The sequence below is a fragment of the Rhinatrema bivittatum genome, chromosome 5 (genome assembly GCF_901001135.1).
Source record: "Rhinatrema bivittatum chromosome 5, aRhiBiv1.1, whole genome shotgun sequence".
In the NCBI taxonomy this organism is placed as follows: domain Eukaryota; kingdom Metazoa; phylum Chordata; class Amphibia; order Gymnophiona; family Rhinatrematidae; genus Rhinatrema; species Rhinatrema bivittatum.
In genome coordinates, this window is record NC_042619.1 from 1379786 (window position 1) to 1406913 (window position 27128).

Sequence of the window (27128 nt, forward strand, 5' to 3'; positions counted from 1 at the left end):
GATAAGGACCCATTACCTCACAACTGTGACGCATTCTTAAACTCAATGTCAGCATTAGGTTTTCATCAAATAGTAAATCAATCAACCCACAAAGCAGGACACACACTAGACTTAATATTCATCAACTCTTATCTCAACACCACTCAGTCCTACTACCTGGTACTTGCCAGGTTCCTATGGCCTGGATTGACCACTGTTGGAAACAGGATGCTGGGCTTGATAGATCCTTGGTCTGACCCAGTATGGCATTTTCTTATGTTCTTATGTATTTCCCCAATCCCATGGTCTGATCATAAATTAATTACCTGTGATAAATATCCAATAGACACCCATAACACCCCCAGCAACCAAGACCAGAACTGAATATAGGAAACCTTGTCAACTTGATACCCTAACTGATCATCTCTCAAAAGCTCTGAATGACCTAGACACAAACAGTGATAGAGAACCATGAACTGATTGTGTTAACAAAGAGTAGCTGATAATTGCTGCCCACTTATTAAAAAAAGATATTTCCATTAACAAAAAACACCATACCCCCATGGTACAACAATGAATTAAGGATATTTAAAACACTGAGAAAAGCTGAGAGACATTGGAGAGCTTCTCCTTCCACCGAAACACTAACTACAAATCTCTATTACATAAATAGAACGAAGCCACCAATAAAGAAAAAAAAAAATTCTATTCTAAAAATAAATTTCAATATAACCCTAGAGCTCTATTCTCTTACGTAAAAGACCTGACCAGTCCTATTGAAACTCCCACAAACAACCCTTCTAATTGCAATACAATTGCTCAATATTTTAAAGAAAAAAAAACTTTAAACATAATAAAAAACATATCCCCCATGAACTGTAACCAAATTGTACTACCAAGCAATCCTAAGGACCATTTAACCTCCTTTGACAGTTTCATGTCTTGAGGTCGAAGGTATAATTAAAATATCTAAACCCAGCTGCCCACCCAATTGACCATATCCCAACTAACTATTAAAAACAATCACCAATATAGTATCTAAACATATTGCCAATATAATTAACTTGTCCATAACCGAAGCTAATGTCCCACTCACTTTAAAATCAGCAATAGTAAAGCCAATCACAAAAAAACCACAAGCAAACTCATACGATCTCTCAAACCTAAGACCCATTTCTAATTCACCTTGTATATCAAAAATTCGAGAAAGTAATTAATAATCAACAGATTATCTGGAGAAACATAGTACCCTGTACCCAGCACAATACGGATTTAGAAATTTTTAGTTCAGAGACTCTTAACTTCACTACAAAATATCATCCTTGGAGGAGCCGACAGACAATCTTACTTCCTGATCTTACTGGACATCTCAGCAGCCTTTGATGCAGTTAACCATAATATCTTCCTTGATAGACTAAACGAAATAGGCATTAAAGACTTAGCGCTCAAATGGTTTAGGCTCTTACCTAACAAATAGAACCTTCAAAGTAAAATTTCTTGATAAAGAATCACATCTTATCGATCTCAACTTCGGAGTGCCCCAAGGATCCTCTCTATCCTCTACACTATTTAATATCTATATGTTCCCTTTATGCAGAATTCTATCAGGCCTCTGTCTAACATTTTACCTATGCCGAAGATGTTCAAATTTTAATACAGAACCAAAAGTCCATTGACCAAACTCTAAAGCTCTAGGACATATACCAATCCACCATTGAAAAGGTATTAACCCAAATTAATCTTTCCCTAAATTCTAAAAAACTGAAATCCTATATATCTCCCCTAAATTAAGCAAGACAAAAGAGCTTGAAATTCAAGAAGCGTCCAAAAACTACCCCATCTCACTAGAAGTACGAGCTCTAGGGATTCTTATTGTGAATTCTCCATGAAATCCTGCGTTAAAAAAAAGTCATACGCAATGGTTATTTCAAATTAAACATACTCAAAAGATCAAAACCCCTATTCCCAAAAGACTTTAGAACTGTCGTACAGGCACTTGTCTTATCAAGATTAGACTACTGTAACTCAATATTCTTAGGCCTTCCCGCAAATATCACAAGCCCATTGCCACTTCTGCAGAACTCTGCAGCTAGACTCTTGACCGGTACTAGAAGATCTGAACATATCACCCCAATATTTAAAACTTCACTGGCTGCCGGTTAAATACAGGGCCCAGCATAAAATCTTATCACTAATTCACAAAACCCTGTACAATGAAAAAATTGAATGGCTAACCTCTTCATTTCACTTCCATACCCCCTCAAGAACCACCAGATCAACCGGAACAGGGATGCTGCCAATTCCTTCCCCCAAAATTGCCCACCTAAATAATGTAAGAGAAAGAACTCTCTCTGTTGCTGGACCCCCTTCTATGGAACTCTATCCCACAGGAATTACGACTAGAAGCTGACATCAAATTATCTAAAAAGGGAATTAAAACCTGGCTTTTTAAACAAGCCTACCAAGAGCTATTAGCATAATTATCTCACTCTCCTGATTTTATACCAAGGTAATGTATAGTAAAAATAAAAATATACTATCTCTACCCTAACTATACTACCTCTGTTTAAATTTTGATTTAGCCTACTATTTAGTTTGCTATGTTAATTATATTATGAAACAATGTATTTACTTTTCTTCTTTGGAAATGCAAATAATTTTAAATGATTAATTGCTAACTACTGTAAACTGATTTGATATGCTCGCATGAAAAATCAGTATATAAAAATTATTAAATAATTAGACCTATCTAACCCTGACCTAGTTTTATCCACTTGGAATAACCTTACAATCAACATCGCCAATAAACTCTGCCCCCTTTTATCCAAAAAAATTAATCTCACCATTCCTAAAAACCATGGTTCACCCCCGAACTAAAGAAAACTGAAACAGGACCTCAGAATAATAGCTGCCCTAACCAAAACACTACCCCTCCCCTCCACTGATGAGGGCACTAATCTCAAATGTGAAGAACTCGCCCGCTTCTTCCGTGATAAAATTGCAAACGTTCTGATACACTTCCCCACTCCTGCCCCCCTCCTGTACCCTCCCATCTTTAACCACACCACCATCCTAGACTCCCTGGACACTACATCTGCCTACTAAAGAAGCTAAAGCCCTCCACACATCCCTCTGACACCATTCCCACCAAATCTCACTTATCCATCCCCAGCGCCAAATCCTTTGCTGATATTATAAACTGCTCCCTCACATGCGGCAAAGTCCCTCCACCCTTAAAACAGGCCATAGTAAAACCCATATTAAAAAACCTAACCTCGACCCCACTGACTCTTCCAACTATTGGCCCATTTCCAACCTTCCCCTCATTGTCAAAATCATGGAAAAAATCATCAAAACCCAGCTCACAGATTACCTAGAAAGCCACATCTTTTTTGCCTCAATTCGGTTTCCGTAAGTTCTTCAGTACGGAAACCCTCCTATTTACCCTCACAGACACCATCCTCAAAGGACTAGACAATGGCCACTCCTACATACTTGCCTTACTAGATATCTCCTGCACCTTCGATACCATTAACCACAACATCCTAATCAACCTCCTCAAAGAGATTGGCATCTCTGGGACAGCTCTACTCTGGTTTACTTCCTATCTTAAAGACATACACTACACAGTGAAGATCGGAAACGCCGAATCTTCCCCAATCCAACTCAACTACGGTGTCCCACAAGGTTCCTCCCTATCATCCACCCTCTTCAACATATACCTTCAACATATACATTCTGCCCCTCTGCCAATTCTGCCCCTCTGCCAATTCTGCCCCTCTGCCAATTCTTCTCTGACCTAGGCCTCCCCCCACTTCATCTATGTGGACAATGTCCAAATTTTAATTCCCATCCAAGAATCCATCTCCAAGTCCCTCCAAACTTGGGAAAACTGCCTCAATGAAATAAACCACCTCCTTACCTCCCCACCTTGCCCTCAATACAGCAAAAACTGAACTTATCATCGATACCCACAACACCGCACACCCCCCCCCCCCCACCCCGACCTCCATCAAGCAAAACGCTTGCAACCTTGGCATAATCACTGATAACAAATTGAACTTAAAAGCATTCATCAACGCAACCCTAAAAGACTGCTTCTTCAAACTCCACGTCCTCAAGAAACTGAAACTCCTCCTTCAGCTCCATGATTCCCGCACAGTTCTTCAAGCCACTATTTTCTCAAAAATTGACTACTGTAACTCCTTACTCCTAGGCCTCCCCACCTCAACACTTAAACCCCTACAAATGCTGCAAAACAGCACCACCAGAATATTATCCAACACCCACAAAACAGAACACATCACCCCAGTCCTCAAAGAGCTCCACTTGCTCTATAGCCTCCTGTATCCTTTACAAGACTCTCTCCATTATACACCAATTCAAAAAAGCTAAAAACCTGGCTCTTTAAACAAGTGTTCCCTGATAAACATCAACCCCCCTATGCTCCAATAATGTCATGTATACTTTGACATTATCCTATACTGATCATATAGTCTCATTCTATTCGTAACCAAGTCATTTTGTACATACTGTATATAGGCTATTTGCCATTTCTCTATACCCACATTTAATTATATTCAGCTGTTGCATTGTTTCTTATAATATTTAATTAATTGTTATCTTGTTACAATGTAAAATAGGGCAGTTTTCGCCCTATTCAACCTGTTATCTGGAAACCGATGTGATATTTCGATCGAATGTCGGTATACAAAAGAAATAAATAAAATAAATCATGTAATGTACATTCCTTAATGCTCTACCTCTTATTTTATTACTGAATAATGATCTATTGTACCCCTCATCCCACAACCTTCAGATCTAAATCTGTATATATTTCACTTGCCTTTTTCCACCTTTACCCCCTCCCATCACCTCCCTCCTCTCCCACCCCCTTAAAGTTCATATTCCCTTACCCTGTACAATCAATCATATTCTTGGTTTCCATTATGTTCTGTTACCATTAATATAATGTTACCCCTCCCAAGTTCTGATCACCCTGTTTCATGTACTATGTTCAAAGTTACTTGTAAACATATGATGTACCCACGAATACCGGCTAAAAAACAGCCTTTAAATAAATAAATCATTTGATGTTATTCTATTCATCAGCTGTTTAGAAATATTTTAGTGTGTTTTTCCTGTTATGATTGTTTTATATTTCTTGATGGTGATGCTTCTGTTTTTCCATTGTTGCACTGCATACAGAGTCTGGTTTCTTGGGATTTCCAGTTCAGTTTGTCAGCACGTTTGTCTTTCTACTTTATGGTCTCTTTACTCTGTATTTTGTGAGAAAGTGTTTTGCATGTGTGTGTGACTTAGGTGACATATTCTGCTAGCAAGTAGTTTCTATATAGGGAGTTCTGTTTTCTTAATAGGAGGTGTATTAGTGTTTTAGGGCCTGTTGCAATGTTGCAATGTTGTCTTTTCATTGGAAGGGTTATTACTGACTCAAACATCCCTCCTTCCCTTCCTCACCAGTCTCACAGCTCCACAGTCCATTCTCAGTCTCTCCCTCCCCCCCCTTGTTCCACGAGTCCATTCCGTCCAGTTGCTCCAAATCCAGACAGATCCAGCTATGTGGCTGCCTGTATTTACACTACATAAGTGAAAATGAGTGCATTCTTGCACATTTACTGTTGTGCTTCGCAATTATAGATATTCGATTTCAAGAGCATTATTTAATAAGTTATTTATTACAAATGAGTCTGATGTGCATATAATTATATCTGTTATTGCATTCATAGCTTTTCTATATATGGCATATAACTGCAGGTAAGAATTAAAGAGAACCATGTGGAGGTCTGTTAAAATTTGAGGTTGAAAAGGGGTCCACGCTTGCAAAAGGTTTGGGAGCCTCTGATGTAAGTTTCTTGCTTGCTACCAGCCCTTCCCCATTCGGAGACAGCCCCCTCCCTTTCCTAATCTCATTCTCTGGTTCCAGAGCCAGCGGCATCTCTCACAGCTCAGCGCAGTCACCTCAGACAGAAACACTGCACAGCACTTTCTCCTGACTTACCTCCTTTCTTCCTGTGCCTGTAGCTCGCCTCCACTCTCTGCAACCCTCCCACCACTCTAGTGCATTCCCAATGACTGCAGGCTACACAGTCTGCTGCTTTTATGGTTCCCCAGGCTCTAATCTGCCTATCACCTCCAGGGGAGGGGGAAACCAGAAGTGACCCATACTGTTCCCTGGGCTTAAAGAGAAAATTAAGCCCTAGCTGAGACTGGGGAGAGCCACTAACCCAAAGTAGCACAGCTCCAGGTGGAATCCTGCTCTTTTGTGGAGCTAGGGCTGGTGCAAGGATATTAGGTGTCATAGGAGAACCTTGCAGCCTTACACACTCCTGGCTCCCACCCTTCCCACAAGTTAAAAAAAAATGCATTTATAGTAACAAATTTTACATGAAAAAGAACATTCAGTGATCTAAAGTAAAAATATCACTTACATGTGTATTTACATGCACTGCTCTAGTACCCACCAGAAAACTGCCAAAAAAAAAAGACACCTGCAAACATATGGTATTAGGACTAATGTAAAGCATGTCAGCCCTCAGAAAGCTTTAAGTTAATTGAATTACAATACAGTAAAACTCCCATAGGGAAACAGCACTGCCAGCACCAACCCTACCTATGAAAAGGCAAAACTGCAAATATTACAGTAGACCCTAAAACACCAATACACCTCCAATTAGGAAAACAGAATAAGCCAAGCTGTTATAGATCCCTATATAGAACTACATGCTAGCAGAATACCCCATCTCAATCAATCACACATGCAGAACGGAGACAGACCTTTGCCAAATACTGAATAAAGAGAAAGTATAACTAGAAACATGCATACAAAAACTGAACTGCAACAAGCCAGATTCTGTATGCAGTGCAACAATGAAGAAAACAGAAACATTAGCATGCCACATAAAAGCAAATAAAGTCAAGAAATATAAAACACTCATGAAAAAGAATAAATATTTCAAAGCAGCTAATTAATGGAACATCCAATGATTAAACGTTTTTTTTTTTATTTTACAAACACCAATAAAATATTTCAAACAATTAAAACAAAGGCTAAAAAAATTCCCTGCTCTTTGTACCTGAGAAGTTAGACAGATTGTCATGGATTAGTCAGAGATAAGAGGTAAGCACAAACTCATTTATATATGTGCACACTAACATACATGTTCATTCTTTACACAAACCCCTTATATTCTCACATGCTGACTGGCTCAAATTTTGGCTCACATGCATATTTGCTAACTCACTCTTGCTCAAACACATGCTCTGGAAACCACAGCCAGCAAGACTATTACATAGAAACATAGAAAGGATGGCAGAAAAATGACCAAATGTCCCATCTAGTCTTCTCAGCAAGTTCCCATACTTAGTTTCATAGACCAAGGTAAAGGCCCTTGTTGGTTACTGTTTGATTCCAATTTCCTGCCACCCCTGCTGTTGAAGCAGAGAGTAAGAACCCTTGGTCTGTCCCAGCATTGCCATGCTGGGACAGACCAAGGGTCCATCAAGCCCAGGATCCTGTTTCCAACAGAGGCCAAAAACCAGGCCACAAGAACCTGGCAATTACCCAAACACTAAGAAGATCCCATGCTACTGATGCAATTAATAGCAGTGGCTATTCCCTAAGTATAATTGATTAATAGCCATTAATGGACTTCTCCTCCAAGAACTTATCCAAACCTTTTTTGAACCCAGCTACACTAACTGCACTAACCACATCCTCTGGCAACAAATTCCAGAGCTTTATTGTGCGTTGAGTGAAAAAAGAATTTTCTCCGATTAGCCTTAAATGTGTTACTTGCTAACTTCATGGAATGCCCCCTAGTCCTTCTATTATTCGAAAGTGTAAATAACCGAGTCACATCTACTCGTTCAAGACCTCTCATGATCTTAAAGACCTCTATCATATCCCCCCTCAGCCGTCTCTTCTCCAAGCTGAACAGCCCTAACCTCTTCAGCCTTTCCTCATAGGGGAGCTGTTCCATCCCCTTTATCATTTTGGTTGCCCTTCTCTATACCTTCTCCATCGCAACTATATCTTTTTTGAGATGCGGCGACCAGAATTGTACACAGTATTCAAGGTGCGGTCTCACCATGGAGCGATACAGAGGCATTATGACATTTTCCGTTCTATTAACCATTCCCTTCCTAATAATTCCTAACATTCTATTTGCTTTTTTGACTGCTGCAGCACACTGAGCCGACGATTTTAAAGTATTATCCACTATGATGCCTAGATCTTTTTCCTGGGTGGTAGCTCCTAACATGGAACCTAACATCGTGTAACTACAGCAAGGGTTATTTTTCCCTATGTGCATCACCTTGCATCCTAATGTTGGAGTTGTATCAAAAAAGTGAGGTATCGGGCTTATTGGTTAAGGGTAGTAACCACCGCATCAAGCAAGTTACCCAGATTCTTGTTTTACCAGACTCAACTGTACAGTTCAGTGACCTTGTTGGTTGTTGTCTGAATGTAAATCCTCGTTTCCACATTTCCCCTTGCCATTGAAGCAGAGAGCAATGTTGGAGTTGCGTTAACCATATGAAGGTTTATTGGTTAAGGGTAGTAACTGCCATTCCAGCAAGCTACCCCCATGCCCTTTTCATTCATTCCCATCCTCTAGTCCAGTGGTTCTCAACTTTTTTTTGGCCGGGACACACCTGACATAGTTCTCACCTGCGTGACACACTGAACATGTGACAGTCACGAGGCAAAATGTAAATATACATTCTGCATCCTCGGGAACCCCCTCGACCCCCAAAAATGGGTGCAGAGCAAACTAGGGCATTACCCGTACAGCTCACCATACAAAAAAAAAAAAAGATATTCTGGTTCTGATGACATCCCAGTAAAAGCAAAACAAACTCTTTACTGGCAAGCACAATACTCCTCATAAAAATACAGTAATTTACCACTACAAATATTTAACCAGGCCCTAAACACTAATACAATAAATACACCTCCTATTAGGAAAACAGAGCAAGCCAAGCTGCTATAGATAGATCCCCACTTAGAAATAATTGTAAAACTATGCTAATAAATGTTACAAAAACAGCTGAACAGAATATCCAACAATTAAAAACTCATAAAAATTAAAAATTGTCCAAATATCAATAAAATATTTCAAAACAGCAGACCGCATAATACCCAATAATTAAATTGGCAGTCAATCAAGAAAAATAAACTTAAAATGCCACCTTTACTTACCCTCTCCAGCAACTCTCCTACTCCTTTCCCTTGCAGGCCAATACACTCACCAGAAGCAGCAAGGGCTGCTGAAGCTCTGTCTTCACAATCCTCTTCCTTAGCGCCCACAACCAGTCAGTCGTACACAGACCAGTAACCTCAACTGGTATCCCTTCCTCACAAACACCCACACCATTCACCTCCCTGACCAGTCTCTGTCTCACCCACACACACATGCTATGTCACTTACATACAAGCTCTCAATCACACAAATGCTCTTGCTCCCATTCTACCACACACACACACACACACACAAGGTCGCCGCTCTTGCTCCCATTCTACACCACACACACACACACAAGGTCGCCACTCACGCACCCATTGTACCCCACACACAAGGTCGCCACTCACACACCCATTGTACCCCACACACAAGGTCGCCACTCACGCACCCATTGTACCCCACACACAAGGTCGCCACTCACGCACCCATTGTACCCCACACACAAGCTGTCACTCACGCACCCATTGTACCCCACACACAAGCTGTCACTCACGCACCCAGTGTACCCCACACACAAGCTGTCACTCACGCACCCAGTGTACCCCACACACAAGCTGTCACTCACGCACCCATTGTACCCCACACACAAGCTCACATGGAGCCTCTTCTCATTGTTTGGCCCAATAAGCCTGGCCTCTGCTTATCAGCCGCCACTGGCCTGACCTCCAGCAGCGGTGCAAGGGTTTCTCCACTCTTCAGCCCTGCCCCTGGGGAGAAGGGAAGCACAAGCAGGGCAGTGGGACACCAAGAGCTGCACCACCTGCCAGTACTTGGCGACACACTGGTGTCGCGACACACCAGTTGAGAACCACTGCTCTAGCCTTTAGGGATCCACAGTGTTTCTTCCATGCCCCTTTGAAATCCTTCACAGTTTTAGTCTTCACCACTTCCTCCGGAAGGGCATTCCAGGCATTCACCACCCGCTCCGTGAAGAAATATTTCCTGATATTGGGCTGGATTTTAATACCTATGCATGGGCGTACATTTGTGTGCGCAACCCAGCGAGGCCACACACGTTATAAAATCCAGGGTCGGCGCGCACAAGGGGTGCCCAATAGTGCACCTTGCACATGCCGAGCCCTTGGGGAGCCCTGCTGGCTTTCCCCATTCCCTCCAAAGCTGCTCCAAAATCGGAGCGGTCTCGGAGGTAACTTTCCTTCTGCCCCCCCCCCCCCAGCCCTACCTAACCCCCCCCAAACCTTTATTTTTTTTTTTAATTTATTTATAACATTTCAATTACATATCAAGCATACATACCTTGAATTGTCATACAAGTTATCAAATTAAACATAGACTTCCTTTGACTTTAAATATCCATAATTCAAAAAATCAGGTAACCTGTCTTTCCAGCCCTCTATTTCAGGGTTCCAAGAACCTAATCCTTAATTTTAATAAAAAATATTAACATTTACTAACCTGGGGGATGTATTTATGTATTCGAGAATAATGTTCATACCTATAGAGTTCTATCCAATGGGGCTCGGTGTAGAGCTTAACGTGGGTTTTAACTTATTTTCAAGAAATTGAGTCAATTGCATGGGTTGTGTAAATACATAAATATTCCCCTCTGACTATTATACACTTACAAGGATGTTTTAAAATAAGACATTCCCAGTTGGATCACCTGTGTTTTTAACACTAAAAATTGCTTCCTTCGTCTGTGTTGAAGGTGCCAGTTCTGGAAAAAGCTGAACCCTACAGCCCATAAATTCTTTGGACTTATTCAAGAAATATTTCTTAAAGATCCAATCTTTATCTGATTCTGTCATGTTTCACTATTAAGGTTGAGGGTACAACTAAACTCTCTTCAGATTGCTCTAAAATATCAGATATATTAATATTATCCACTACTGGTTTCCTTTGTTGTAACTAATTGTAAATTCCCTATATTCCTCACATCTGAGGATTTTGACAGACGTGGCAAATAGTATAATTTGGAAACTATTGGCAGAGTTGGTTCAGCCAAAATCAAAATTTCCATTAAATATTTCCTCCAGTTATATTGGTGTTTAAACAGGAGTTTTTGGAAAGTTAACACATCGTATATTTCTCAATCTAGCAATATTTTCTAGTTTTTCTATTTTCAATTGCAATATCTGATTTTTTTTATAAGTTCTACTTGTACATCATTAACTTTTCCATATTCATTTTTTACTTTAATTCACTTTTTATATTACTATTATCAAATTCCAACAATTAAACATTCTTTTTTACATCACTGTTGACAATTGCCCAAAGATATTCTGATTCAACTCATTTATTGCCTCCCATATATTTTCCATTGAAAATACTTCAACAACAATTTAAACTGTGGTATGCATAAACCTCATTCGCTCCCACCAGAACAGGATCAGCAGCTATAGTGGGAACATAGAACACCTGAGGGCTCATCTTCCCCCCTCTCAGTATTCAATGGAGCATCAATCCCCTTCCCCAACCCTCTATATACATGTGCATCCATTGGACCTATTAATGAGGTAGGCTCGGTTGAGTCTGAGACCTGACACTCCCTAACTCGTCTCTTTCGTGCTAAGTGTGGCATCCTAATAGTTAAAGAACAAGAATGTACATGTAAGTAGGTTAATTACTTGGTTCCTGCTTAAACATGGAGACCGGAGTAGAGAGAAATATTTAAAAACAAAGAGAATGCCTTATTTACTCAAATCCAAATTGAGATGTCAAGAGAAGAGAAAGTTGGAGCTGTTGGGACTAAGCCACGTGCCCCTTAGGCGCGCGCGGCTTTGGTGATGCACCGGCGGCGGCACATGCCACAAAGGGGCTGATTTTGTAGGTCCCTTTAGGCGTCGCCCACCGATGACATCAGTGGGGGTGAAACCCGGAACACCTCCATCGGGGCCGCAAACCAAGTTCAAAACCCCCAGTAAGGCCTCCGGGCGTTCTCCAAACATCTCAGCTCACAGTCTCCCCCAACCTTTACTTTATAAGTTGCGCCTGCCTCCGGACCTCCCTGCCCCTTTTTTCAAGCCCCAGGGCTTTATGCGCGCTGCCAGGCCTTTTGAAAATAGGCCCAGTGCGCGTAGGGCTTTGAAAATCTGACCCATTGGTTCTAAGTCCTTCCTCCCTGGAGTCTCAGATCATGAGCCCAAATTATGATTTTTTTTTTTTTTGGAAAAGATTTTGTTGGTTGTGCATCATTAAAACCTTTCAGGTATCTGAAGGCCTGTATCATATCTCCCCTGCACCTCCTCTCCTCCAGGGTATACATATTTAGGTCCTTCAATCTCTCCTTATAAGTCATTTGAGAGAATCCACCCACCATTCTGGTTGCCCTGCTCTGGACCACCTCAATGGAAAAACAAACATTCCTTAAGCATTAAGCGATAAAGTCAAGAAATATAAAAAACATTCATAATATTAAAACCATATTAATGAAAAGAATGTCAAGCAGGCAACAGCCAACAAATATTCAGATTTTTCCAGTATTTCCCAAACACCAAATATTTCATAAGATAAGATAAGCCATACCGGGTCAGACCAAGGGTCCATCAAGCCCAGCATCCTGTTTCCAATAGTAGCCAATCCAGGCCACAAGAACCTGGCAAGTACCCAAACGTTAAATCTCAAACTACTGTTGCTTATTCATTAATAGCAGTTCATGGATTTTTCCTCTAGGAACTTATCCAAACCTTTTTTAAACCCAGTTACACTAACTGCTGTAACCACATCCTCTGGTAATGAATTCCAGAGCTAACTCTGCACGGAGTGAAAAAGAATTTTAATTTTTTTAAATGAGCTACTTGCTAACTTCATGGAGTGCCCCCTGGTCCTTCTGTTATCTGAGAGACTAAATAACCAATTTACATGAACATGTTCAAGTCCTCATGATTTTGTAGACTTCTATCATATCCCCCCTCAGCCGTCTCTTCTCCAAACTGAACAGGGCTAACTTCTTTAGTCTTTCCTCATAGGGAAACTGTTCCATTCCCTTTATCATTTTGGTTGCCCTTCTCTGTACCTTCTCCATCGCAATTATATCCTTTTTGAGATGCAGCAACCAGAACTGTACACAGTATTCAAGGTGCGGTCTCACCATGGAGCGATACAGAGGCATTATGACATTTTCCATTTTATTAGCCATTCCCTTTCTAATAATTCCTAACACTGTTTGCTTTGACTGCCACAGCACACTGAGCCAACGATTTTAAAGTATTATCTACTATGATGCCTAGATCTTTTTCTTGGGTGGTAGCTCCTAATATGGAACCTAACATTGTGTAACTACAGCAAGGGTTATTTTTCCCTATATGCATCACTTTGCACTTGTCCACATTAAATTTCATCTGCCATTTGGATGCCCAATCTTCCAGTCTTGCAAGGTCCTCCTGTAATGTATCACAATCTGCTTGTGATTTAACTACTCTGAATAATTTTGTATCTGCAAATTTGATAACCTCACTCGTCGTATTCCTTTCCAGATCATTTATAAATATATTGAAAAGCACAGGTCCAAATACAGATCCCTGAGGCACTCCACCGTTACCTTTTTCTACTGTGAAAATTGACCATTTAATCCTACTCTGTTTCCTGTCTTAACCAACTTGCAGTCCACAAAAGGACATCACCTCCTATCCCATAACATTTTAGTTTTCTTAGAAGCCTCATATGCAGTATTCTGTTGAACACCTTTGAAAATCTAAATACACCACATCTACCTGTTCACCTTTGTCCACATATTTATTAACCCCTTTATAAAAATGTAGGAGATTAGTGAGTCGAGACTTCCCTTGGGTAAATCCATGCTGGCTGAGTCCCATCAAGTTATGTCTTTCTATATGTTTGTGATTTTCTTTAAGTTTCCATGATTTTTCCTGGCAGTGAAATCAGGCTCACCATTCTATAATTCCCCAAATCACCCCTGGAGCCCTTTTTAAATATTGGGGTTACATTGACCATCTTCCAATCTTCAGGTACATTGGATGATTTTAATGAAACACCACCCAAAAAGGATTAAAAATCTCTAGCTCTCCATACTTGGGATCTTTTGATTTCCAGTCATCCACAGATTGATGTGGATTGGGGGGGGCCTCAGTATTTATCCTCTCCCCCCCTCACACACAGACTCACTTACATACTTGCTGTCACACACACACAGGCTCTCCATCTCACACATGCAGTCACGTTCTCACATACACAGCCTCAGACACATGCAGGCTCTCTTGCTCTTATACATATGCAGTCTCACACATACACAGGCTGTCACTTACACATACAGGCACTCGCAGGCACTCACATGAGGCTCTCATACACAGGCTCTCTTGTTCTCATACATATTTTATTTACTTCTTTTTTACTATACCGATATTCAGGACAAAAGTCTTATCACACCGGTTTACATCAAACCAAACCTGGGAAAGTTACATATAACAAAGGATTAATCAAGATAAAAATCAGGATAACCTAGAAAAGATAACTTGGAACATAACTCAGAACTTAGAGAAGGACAGGGCTGCCAGGTTAGAAGAGCTAGGAGAGGTAGGGGGGAGCGTTAAACTACTAAGTGACAAAGGTAACAGGAGAGTAGTACTTAAGCACAAAATGACTTGAGAGGGAGACTGGGGCTGGAGGGAGGGTGAGGGAAAAAAGGGGTCTCACACATACACAGGCCGTCACTCTTACACATACAGGTACTCACACACACGAGGCTCTCGTACACAGGCTCTCTTGCTCTCATACATTTGCAGTCTCACACATACACAAGCTGTCACACACATACAGGCACTCACACATGAGGCTCACTCACACAGGCTCTCTTGCTCTGGTGGTGGTGGGGGGCCATGCGGCCTTGCATGCCTCTTCAGGCCACAGCAGGATGAACTTTGCTGTAGCTTCGCAGATTTCTCTTTGGGACCCAGCAGTCCCTCTATTTGGCTGGGAAGCTGAAAAAAAGCCAAGTGATGGAGCGACAGGACCACTGGGGGAAGCTCGATTCCCTGATAGGCCAATCTGTCCCTGGTCCACAACCCTCCTCCAACTGCCAAAGTCCAATCTTAAAAGTAGCTCCCCAGTCTCCTCAAAGAAATCTAATTTAACATTGGTGGCTCAGTGGCCACCCCACCTCCAAAAGAGTTTTAAATAAAGTAAGTTGTCCAGGCCCCAAAACTTAGAAATGAGTGTGGGATCCCATGGTGGGGGTGGGATCGGGGGCCCCCCCCCCACACACACCTAGCCCAGTGGCCACGTGGCCTGGGTTTGATCCCTGGACCTTGCCCCAGTCACATGACAACCAGGCTGGGTGCATGAGTGCCCCAGTTCCACCATGGGATGCTACACATTTTTCTAAGGTTTGGGGGTGCCTATAGGGCAGGGGTCCCCGGACCACTTATTTTATTTAAAACTTTTGGGAGAGGGGAAGGGGCCACTGAGTCACCAATGTTAAATTAATCACCACCGTTGGGAGGGTGGAGGTGGGTAAGGGGACAGGGGGTAACTAATGTTGACTATGAGGGACCGGGGCCATCACTGACCAGAAATGTGCATCTATTTTCAACCTTTGGGAGTTGGGGGGTCACCATTGACCCCGCTCAACTTCCCCATTTTAAACAGAACTTTTTTTAGGGAGGGGGTGTGCCAGTGGCCCTTTAAGGTGATGGCAGTTCCTTGAGGTTGGAGCTACCACCACATTAAAGGGCCACTCCGTGTGTTATTTCATCCTGCAGTGTTTGGCCAGGAGACACAAGAACGTGCCACAGAGCCAGGATGTGTTTTCAGGGGAGGAGCCAGACTATCGCAGCGACCCTCCCCCCACCCCAGGAACATGAATCACTGTTTAGTGGCTCTAGGCCTAAGTTAGCTGGATAAGTAGCAGCACCCAGATCCAGCCACTGCCCGCCCCTGACTTATCCGGCTGGACATTCAGTGGCCACCACTTAGCCGGATACCTTCATTGCATTTTGAATATCAGGCTCACTTTGCTTAGCTCCCAGGCGCCTTTCCTGCCGATACTCAGGGAGAACAATTACTTAAAGTTCAGAAAAGGGGTGAAGGCTTTTTGCACAGACATTTGATCGCTGATCTTCTCTTCAGTTTGATTCTTGAGTTGCCCTTTAATACATTTAATGTGAATTTTATTTTCTGATTAGCGTTGACTGATTTTTATGATTTTCTTTATGTGAGCCCATGACTGTTTAAAATGAAATTTATGTTTTTAATAAATCACTAAGATTGGTACAGTTGTGTGGTATAACAAATATAATAAACCATATACAAATATATGTTATAAACCTCAAAGTGTCTGGGACACAGGCAAAACTTTCTTCAATGTAACTGCTTCTCTCTCTGTACCCCATCACCTCCAGTCTTCACCTCTGTTCCAATCCATGTCCCATCTCCTAATTCCTGATCCTACTCCCAGCATCTCAATCTGATCCCCTATACCCATCATCTCCAGTCCTCATTCCCAAACCTCAATCCAACAGTCCCTGTTTCTACCTCCTGTATTTCTAGCCCTCATCTTAACCCCCATTCATCTCCAACCCTCATGCCCAATCCCTGATCCCACCCCATCTCTAATCTTCACCTCTATTCCAATCCATGCTCCACCTCCCAATTCCCAATCCTAGTTCCACCATCTCAATCTGATATCCCATCTCTCTAGCCTTTACCCCCAATCCCTGATCCTACCCCATCCATACCACAATCCCTGTTTCTACCTCCACTATCTCCAGCCATCATCCCAACCCCATCAAATCTAGCCTTAACCCCCATTCCTAGCCATGATCCCACTTCATCATCTCCAATCCTCAATCTCAATCTTCAATCCAACTTTCACCTGAGCCCTTACCCAACTGTCAGACTAACTCCTCCATTTCCTATTTCTCACACCCACTCATCTGCCCTCTTATACCTCCTCGTTGCTGGGAAGCATTTTCATCAGTTCCTTCAGCGTCTCTGCTCCATACTCAGACCCTCTTCCTTGCTGGATATCCTTCACAATCTGCTGAATCGGTCTATAAGGAAAAAGAAGAAATTAAATATGTGATGCATTGGGGGAAGGGCAGAGGGAGGAGCAGCTATTCCCTGTGACGCTATCAGGGAGGAGTTGGAGAAGGGGGTGAGGATACTCAGGAGGCTGCAGTGCATCTGCATATTTCTCCCAGCTGACTTGATGGTAGACTTCAAGAAACCACCAACCAGCTTGTGCCTGTGCTGCTCTCACCCCGTGCTCCTTAGCAACTGACCAAGTACTGGAGGGGTTGCAAGTATGTCTGCATACGTTTTCTACAAGCAACTGACTGGGCTCAGTAAGTTTTCCCCCCTCTTATGGCTCCTGATGCTAATCTTCCCAATCTTCTTATTCACTACTAGAAACCATTGAGTATTATCCTATTCCCTCCATTCTTTACCTCACTTGACATTCTCTTTTGGCCTGTCCACTGCTCTTGAGCTTCAAAGTTTTCATCCTCTTATCCAGCCATCTCCACTCTTGCTGACAGCATCTCATCCTCATTACTGTCATTCCTCCCCTCTTTCCTACATATTCTCCTGCTCCTGATTCTGGCTATCCAAGGCAATTTTCAGTTCATCTCTGCACATCAAACAGTTACCCCTCCAATCTTATCCCTATTCCCCTCTTCTCTTCCTCTTCTTCCCAGAGGAATGCCTGCTCACATTTATGACTCTTATGCTTTGTCTTCTCACTTTGACTAACTTTCCCCTGAGGACTCTGCTTCAGTTGTTGCTCTGTCAGAGGTTACCTTTTCTCTCATAACCTTTGCACAATAGGCCACAGTGATTGTGTTGGACTTTTGCTCTCAGCCACCTGTAAAATTTAAACTCCTTCCACCTCAATCCCAACATCTCTTCGAGGCCCACTATCCACCTCACTACCTCTCCAGGTTACTCATTTATTGACCCCCTAATCCCCCTCCTCTCTCAGTGACTAATTGCTGGCTTTCCTTCTTCCTTCACCCAGTTTCCCCCTGCCATTGTTCCTGGTGACTAACCTCCATACCCATGATCCCAGTGACTTATGCCTCAAAACTCCTTAACCTCAGCTCTACTCTTTACCACCTCTATTCACTAGCCTTACCAATAGCTTGACATCTCTTTCACAGCTGTTTCTTAGTCATCTTCACCTTAGTTAGCTTTCAGATGGTATGAGAGGGGGTTTTCACATTAATCACTCTGCCTTCTTCCCGCCCACATGCACAGATTCATCCAGTCATAGGGATGTGCAGAGGGATGCCATACGTTGCATTCGTGATTCGGATTAGTCGGGGAGCAGATACGTTGCATTCGGCCGTATGGTGCCCCGATGCGTTAATACGGCGATTTCTATTCGTGTCCCAGCTAAACTTAAAACTACAACCCCCCACCCTCCTGACATCCCCCCCCCCCCCACCCAAGACTTACCAAAATTCCCTGGTGGTCCAGCAGGGGGTCCGGGAGCCATCCCCTGTACTCACACCCTCTGTGCCGGTTTCATAATGGCACCGATAGCCTTTCCCATACTATGTCACGGGGCTACCGGTGCCATTGGTCAGCCCCTGTCACATGGCCATCGGTGCCATCTTGTGCTCCTACCATGTGACAAGGGCTGACCAATGGCACCGGTAGCCCCTGTGACATAGTATGGGCAAAGGCTATCTGCGCCATTTTGAGTACTGGCATCGGACAGCCGGAGTGCAGGAGGTCGCTCCGGGACCCCCAGGGACTTTTGGCCAGCTTGGGGGAGGCCTTCAGACCCCCACAAGACTTGCCAAAAGTCCAGCAGGGGTCCGGGAGCGACCTCCTGCACGCCAGCCATCCGATGCCAGTACTCAAAATGGCGCCGATCGCCTTTGCCCTCACTGTCACAGGTACCAACGGTCGGCCCCTGTGACAGTGAGGGCAAAGGCGATCGGCGCCATTTTGAATACTGGCATCGGATGGCCGGCGTGCAGGTCGCTCCCGGACCCCCGCTGGACTTTTGGCAAGTCTTATGGGGGTCAGGAGGCCCCCTCAAGCTGGCCAAAAGTCCCTGGGGGTCCAACGGGGGTCCCAGAGCGACCTCCTGCACTCCGGCCGTCTGATGCCAGTACTCAAAATGGCGCAGATAGCTTTTGTCAGAGGGACTACCGGTGCCATTGGTCAGCCCCTGTCACATGGTAGGAGCACAAGATGGCGCCGATGGCCATGTGACAGGGCCTGACCAATGGCACCGGTAGTCCCTGTGACAAAAGCTGAGCCATTATGAAACCGGCACCGAGGGTGTGAGTGCAGGGGATGGCTCCCGGACCCCCCACTGGACCACCAGGGAGTTTTGGTAAGTCTTGGGTGGGGGGGGTTGTTTAAATTTTTATTTAGGTGTCCATATAATTCGGTGAAGATTTGTGTATTCGTGGGGAATTGCGATACGTTTCGCTTCCCCACGAATAGTGCAATATACGTTGCGGATCGCCAATATGGCGAAAACGAATGCACACCCCTATCCAGTCACCACCACCACTGCTTCAGGAATCTCCAGGCTATTGACCCCTGCATCTTCTGCTACAGTTGTTTCTATTCAAGGACTGGCTTAATGATTTAGATAATCTAAAATTCAACGTGGTTTATGATTTAAATACCATCCCTTTTTTAGATATACTGATCACACACAAAGAAGAAGTTCTCACAGACATTTATAGGAAACAGATACCAATAAGTTACTGAGATTCGATAGCTGTCACAGCAGGCCACTTGTTAAGAATTTACCCTACACACAATTTCTAAGACTAAAGAGACTTTGCACAGAAGAGCACACCTTCCACAAAAGGTCTGTAGAAATGAAATAGGTTTTTTGCTTATGGTTATCCTAAAGCATGTGTAGATGGTTACAATCGGGCAGCTAGTTGTGAGCGATTGACTCTTAACCACAAAAGGAAAAAAGAATAAAAAGAATAAAATAGTCTGTCCCATCACATACACAGGTTTGACAAATATTGGTAAATTCTTAAAAAAACATTAGCATGTTTTACAGATGTTACCAGCATTTAAAGACAAAGAAATCATGATCGCTAACAAGATCTTTTATCACCATTATCATTACCAATACATAGACCAAAGGATATTAGGCCAGCAGGCCACAGACCGTGGGGAAGATGCAGTGTGTCAATGTACATTTAAAGATTGGAACAGAAAAGGAATATTTTCTGACTTGTTTTACTGACTGTAGGAGTGATTTATGTGGCTCTTTGTCCTTGTAGAAAGATGTATGTAGGGCAAGACCATTAGACCTCTGCACAAACGTATAATTGAGCATAAGAGCGCAGTTAACAGAAAGGTTGATGGCAAACCCTTAGTAGTACACAGTTTAGAGGCAGGACACAAATTTGATGAATATAGATTCTGTGCCATTAAGAAAGTGAATAAAAATTGGAGGGGAGGAAAGTTTGACCAGAATCTTTTAAGAATAGAACAGAAGTTTATATGTGATTTTAATACAGTGTCACCAAATGGTCTCAATAATGAGATAGAGTTTTCTGGGTTTTTTTTTTAATGATTATTGGTTTGTTTAACAGTTATATTTTATCTTTGTTTGCTGCTATAAATATGACAGTGTTTTGAAGAAAGTTAGTGTTTGCCATTTTACTGCCTTTACTGTTACAAACATGGCAGCCCTCTGTAGAAAGTTACTGTGTGCCTTTTATCTTAATATAAAATCACGATGTCCTACTCAACATACTCAGAAATATTGGGATCACTGGCAAGGCCATTGACTGGATTCAATCTTATCTCCAAAATCGCACTTTCACTGTCACAATGGACAACAATGAATCTGATCCCATCAGTCTTCCCCAAGGTGTACCCCAAGGTTCCTCACTCTCATCCACGCTATTTAATATATACATGCTTCCCCTTTCCACGCTTCTCACTAACCTGCACATCAAGCATTTTATTTATGCTGATGTGCAAATCATCTTCCCTTTCTCTGACTCCATCCAAACTGCTTTACACAGCTGGGAATCCTGTCTTTCCTCTATCAACCAACTCCTAAAGGACATGCACCTAGCTCTTCATTCCAACAAGACTGAGCTATTAATCATATCTAATAGGCAACCGATCCCAGACATCCCTCCTGCTTACTCAGCTACCAACTTCCCATCGCACACTCGCAACTTAGGAGTTATTATTGATAATCACCTCTCATTTAAACCATTCATCAAATCCATCATAAAAGACTGCTATTTTAAACTCCAAACAATAAAGAAACTCAGACCCCTACTACACTTCAATGATTTCCGTACAGTCCTCCAAGCTATTATTTTATCGAAGATTGACTATTGTAATGCGCTCTTACTTGGCATTCCTGCAACACACACTAAGCCACTTCAACTCCTACAAAATGCCGCCGCTCGGATATTGTCAAATACAAAGAAAAGAGATCACATCACCCCCACACTTATTAAACTACACTGGCTCCCTATACAGTCACGAATTCTTTATAAAACACTCTCGATCATTCATAAGAGTCTAGTAAATTCCAACCTCAACTGGCTTAACCCCCCCCCCCCCCTTACCTCGTACCTCCAAGAGACCTACACGCCCAGCTCTTCAAGGAACACTCCGTGCCCAATCTATTAAATTTTTTAAACTCTCCTCCACTATTAACAGAGCCTTTTCTCTTGCCGGCCCCACCATATGGAACTCACTGCCCCATGATATTCGCATAGAGTCCTATACCCCCACTTTCAAAAAGAAACTTAAAACATGGCTCTTTCAGCAAGCCTACTCCATCTCACCCCCTATTACATAAAACCCCCCTATGAATGTTATACTGATATCTTGGTATGAACGCCTTTACGTCTGATGATTTTGTACTTTGCACTTTCATGTATATAGTTATACTCCATAGCATCTACCCAATGATGCCTGTTATATGTAAGGGCTCCTCCCAAAAATTTATTTATATGTTGCCTAGTTCATCATATTATATTATGTTATCCGTTATATGTTAAATGTACGGGCACTGCCCAATGGTTTTTTGTTCACTGTGAACCGATACGATGTGCGAACGGATATCGGTATAAAAGAAATGTTAAATAAAATAAATAAATAAATATCCCATTGGTTCTGATGTTGTTTCATTTTTATGACTTCTAGTTATGTATATTTTAATATGGTGACCAAGTATTTTATTTATTTATCTTCTATCTGGAAAAGGATTTTATTTAGGTTTCATCTTATTTATTAGTAATGTACATGCATACTCTATGTTCATGGTTTTTAAGTACACTAAAAATCATCTTACATATAGTGGTATGTCTCTTGTATTTTCGTTCAGCATCGGCTTTTTTCAAAAATTTTGGCGGGAAAAGGAAGCGTTTAAAAGGTAGCCTGACGCGCAGCCCTTGATTTCCGGTAGTAAATTTGATTGCTTTCATGGTCCCAACGCCGACAGCCATTCCCGTATCTGTCTGGCTGTAGTTGAGTCAGTCGCTGAATTGTTGGCGATTGCATTTGGTAAGTTAAGAAACCAACGATATTTGTTTTTCTTGCATGACAGCATGTAGTCACTTTGCCACGGTGTCCTAATTTATTTTAGCCATGGTTTTGCTTATCTTTTGTCAATCTTGACGATTTAGTATCCAGACAATTGTGGGATAAAATTTAGCAGACGGCATCTAGTCATTTTATCACGATGTTTTAATATATTTTAGTCATATTTTTTTAATATTTTTATGTCTTAATTTTAATGCTCCGGATCTTAACGTGATAAATCTAGCAGATGGTGTTTATAATTTGATTTTTAAGCTGCTTGCCACGGTTCAGATATTTCAGTCCTATTTATTCAGACCACAGCGGGATAGAATCTAGTCAACGTTGTTTACAATAAACCCTGTTCACCCATCCTCTTGTTTTGGTCGCTCCCCCTAATCCCCCTCCTCTCTCAGGCCGATACAGTAAAGCGCAGCCGCGGTTACCCTGCTTCTAACTCACAATTTGGCCGCGTAAATCCAACCCGCAATTCACTATCCCTTTTAACTCATCCTTACCGCTTCTTTAAATCAACCGGTAACGCTTTCCGCCCGCGGCATGTATATGAGATGTAAACGCTCTGATTAGCTATTTCCTCCCATACAGTAACGCGCGCCCCGACTATCGCCTTTTTAACCTGCAGTTTTGCCGCGCGTTTAACCTGCTAACTTACCGCCTACCCCTTACCCCTGCGTTAGTGTGGAGCGTCGGGTCAGAGAGACAAAACTCATGGGCAAACGACCCCCTCACCCCCCGGGACCCTTACCCTGGCGTTAGTGTGGTGTGACAGCAATAGGCAGGCTCCGGTCAAAATATCCCCCCCTCCCGAAGCAGGGCGAAAATCGGCTCGACATGTCATTAAAACAAAAGTAAAAGTATAAAAAGTAAATTTACTGCATGTGAATTTTCTTTGAACAGTCCTCTCTCTCCTCCTCCCGAGGCGCGCACTGCGGCTCCCCGGCCTCCCGGGGGCAGCCAGCGGCGAAAGCGGCTTCCAGCAGCCCCCGCCGATGAAGGTGGATGAATGGACGCCCGTAAGCCTGGATGAATTCACGCCCGCCGGCGAAGGTGAGTGAATGAATGCACGCCCGTATGCGCCGGCGGGCGTGCATTCATCCAGGCGGAGGGAGCCGGCGGGCGTGCATTCATCCAGGCGGAGGGAGCCGGCGGCGAAAGCAGCTTCCAGCAGCCCCCGCCGGCGGTGAATGAATGAACGCCTGTGCGTGCAATTTGGGAGCGCAAGGCATGACGTCACGACGTTTGACGTCACGGCGTGTGACGTTGGCATTCGCTAATGCACTGCCTTGAGCTCCCAAATTGCACGCACAGGCGTGCATTCATTCACCTTTGCCGGCTGGGGGCTGCTGGAAGCCGCTTTCGCGCCGGCTCCCCCCAGGAGGCCGGGGAGCCGCAGTGCGCGCCTCGGGAGGAGGAGAAAGAGGACTGTTCAAAGAAAATTCACATGCAGTAAGTTTACTTGTATTACACTTTATTCATTTTTGTTTTAATTTTTGCCCTGCCTTGCCAGAGCAAGGGAGGAGGGGAGAGAGGACTCTCAATCCCCCTGGTACCTGTCATTTCAAACATTTGAAGTGACAGGTACAGCACACCCAGGATACTGTATAGGCGCTGAATAGCGCCTATACAGTAAAATGGATTGCGCGGGCCTGACGCTTCACGGACGCGGCTTGCATTTGCAAGCTATTTCAATACAGTATCGCGTGGTAGGTGATCCGAACTGTGCGTGTGGCAAACGCGGGTGCGCCCGGCCGTAACGCACCTCTTCCTACCGCTCCTTACTGTATCGGCCTGTCAGTGACTAATTGCTGGCTTTCCTTCACCCGGTTTCCCCTTCCATTATTTCTGGTGACTAACCTCCATACCGATGATCCCAGTGACTTATGCCTCAAGACTCCTTAACCTCAGCTCTACTCTCTACCACCCCTACTCACTAACCTTACCAATAGCTTGACATCTTTCACAGCTGTTTCTTACTCATCTTCACCTTAGTTAACCCCCCTCTCATACCATCTGAAAGCTTTCACATTAATCACTCTGCCTTCTTCCCGCCCACATGCACAGATTCATCCAATCACCACCACCACTGCTTCAGGAATCTCCAGGCTATTGACCCCTGCATCTTCTACTACTATCTCAACTAATACACTGAGCCAGTTTCTTCTTACAACACTATATTTCTGCGCTAGACACTCTTGCCCAATCCTTCACCTGTCTTGTAAAATACACCAAACCCCAGCCTTGGCTCACTCCTAGAAGTTGCTTCCTACATTCCTGTGTACACTCAGCAAAGCATCCCTAGCTAAGATCCTGTGCCCATGCTAATTTCATACATTTCGAATTCGTGACCACCTTTATACCAGTCTGCTATTGCACTTCTCAAGCAAAACCACCATATCCATCTGAAACTTGTGCTTTCAGCCCTTGCCATCTCTTTGCCACACAATTCCCTCTTCAAACTGCCTCTGGCATTCTCTGCCCAGACCATGGTGGACTATATCCATGACAAGGTTAACAAAATTATCCTTGAATTCTCAACCAGGTCACCCCTGCTACCCCTTCTCCTATTCCAATTCTCTCCCCTTTTCTGACCCTTGCCACCCTCTCCTCCTCTGAAGTTACAGTGAAGGAAATTTCCTCTCTCTCAACTCACTGCTTATTCCTCTGACCCCATTCCCACCTAGCTTAGCTATATTTCCCCTGTAATCATCATTCCTGCCATCTGTCACATCCTCAGTCTCTCTTTCTACTACAACTGTTCCCACTGCCTTCAAACATGTGAGCACCATGCCTCAAAAAGCCTTCACTGGACCCTACCTGCCCTGATAACCATCATCCCATCTCCCTCCTCCCTTTTGCATCCAAGCTACTCAAATGATGTTCCCCTCCACTGTCTTTATTTTCTTTCATCAAGACATTCTTGATCCACTCCAGTCTGGTTTCTGCCCTCTAGATTTCAGACACAGCCCTTGCCAAAGTCTCCAAAGATCTGAGTACGGCTAAAACCAAAGGCCTTTCCTCAATCCTTATCCTCCTCGACCAATCTGCTGCTTTGGACACTGTTGATCACTCCTACTCCTTAAGATTCTGTTATTTGGATTTCAAGATTCCATCCTGTCCTCATTTTACATCTCTCATCGCACTTATAGCATTTCCTCTGGCAGATTCTCCTCTTCCATCATCCCGCTATCAATTGAGGAGGCCCGATTGTTGTGTCCTGAGACCTCTTCTCTTATCCCTGTATACTAATTCTCTTATCCCTGTATACTAATTCTCTTGCTGCTCTGTCTCCTCTCATGGCTTTCAGATTTACCTCAATTCATCAGGAATCCAGTCCCAGATCTTAGCCTGTTGTCTGACATTGCTGCCTGGATGTGTCACCATCACCTTGAACCCAACATGGCCAAGAGAGATCCTTAACTCCCCGTCACCCCAGTCCATCTTCTCACTTCCTCCTCATTCTATATCTGTGGATAAAACTAACCCTTCCAGTTCCCTCAGCCCATAACCTTGGAGTTATCTTCAACTCCTCTCTCCCCAAATATCTAAAACACTGCTAAAATGTCTCATGTCTCTCTAATATTGCCAAAATTCATCTGTTCCTCTATAAACATACAACCAAAACCTTTATCCACTCTCCTCTCCTCCCACTTAAGACTACTGTAACCTGGTCCTCACAGATCTCCCAGTGATCCATCTCTCTCCCTGCAATCTGTCCTAAATTCAGCTGCATGACTTATCTTTCACCAAAGTTGCTACACCCATAAACTCTTCTCAAGTCACTACATTGGGTCTCTATCTGTTCCCACACACAATTCAAGCTCCTTTCTTATCTACAAGAGCTTTCATTCTGCAGCTCCTCACTACACCCCTCCTCGTGCACTCCACTCAGACAAGTGACTCGCTACCCTCTCCTCTACTGCCAATTTCTGACTCCGTGCTTTTCACCTTGTTGTAGCATATTCTTGGAATAGATTTCCTGAGCTGGTGCCTCATGTGTATAACTCTCTCCTCTGGTTTAGGGGCTGAGGCCAGGGGCAAATGAGGTTCATGAGGCCTCTCCTTTAACTTTCTCCCACTCCAAAAGTTCAAGGTCCCTGGTTCTTTCCAATTGGGGGGTGGAGAGAGATTAAATCCTCCAAGATATGAGATGGCTGAGGTGATAATTTTTTGCCTTGGGGAGAAAGGGGGTAGATAACAGGTTTCTATCAACTTTTAAAGGATGTAAGTTCCAGACTCACTCTAGATGCTCAGGTTCAGTGTCCAAAAATAAATCCTTACTATCAGAGCTCTTAAATAAATTGTCACTTCACATCAATTAGTACAAGGTGGAGGTTACAGTTCTCCAGTTGTATCTGTGGAAGTGTCCCAGTATTGGGCAGGGAAACTCTCTCCCTCCAGGGCTTGGAT

The 27128-nt window shown here is 43.2% G+C and overlaps 1 protein-coding gene across 3 annotated transcripts in view; it reads right to left on the minus strand.

Moving 5' to 3' along the window:
• The window catches only part of LOC115091730 (FH2 domain-containing protein 1-like), a 129549-nt gene that overhangs the window by 35426 nt on the left and 66995 nt on the right, over nucleotides 1–27128 (minus strand). For all 3 annotated transcript variants that reach the window (XM_029601886.1, XM_029601887.1, XM_029601885.1), the window contains one exon: nucleotides 17110–17212. In XM_029601886.1, coding sequence (XP_029457746.1) covers nucleotides 17110–17212 — 103 coding nt within the window. The remainder of the gene's footprint in view (nucleotides 1–17109; nucleotides 17213–27128) is intronic.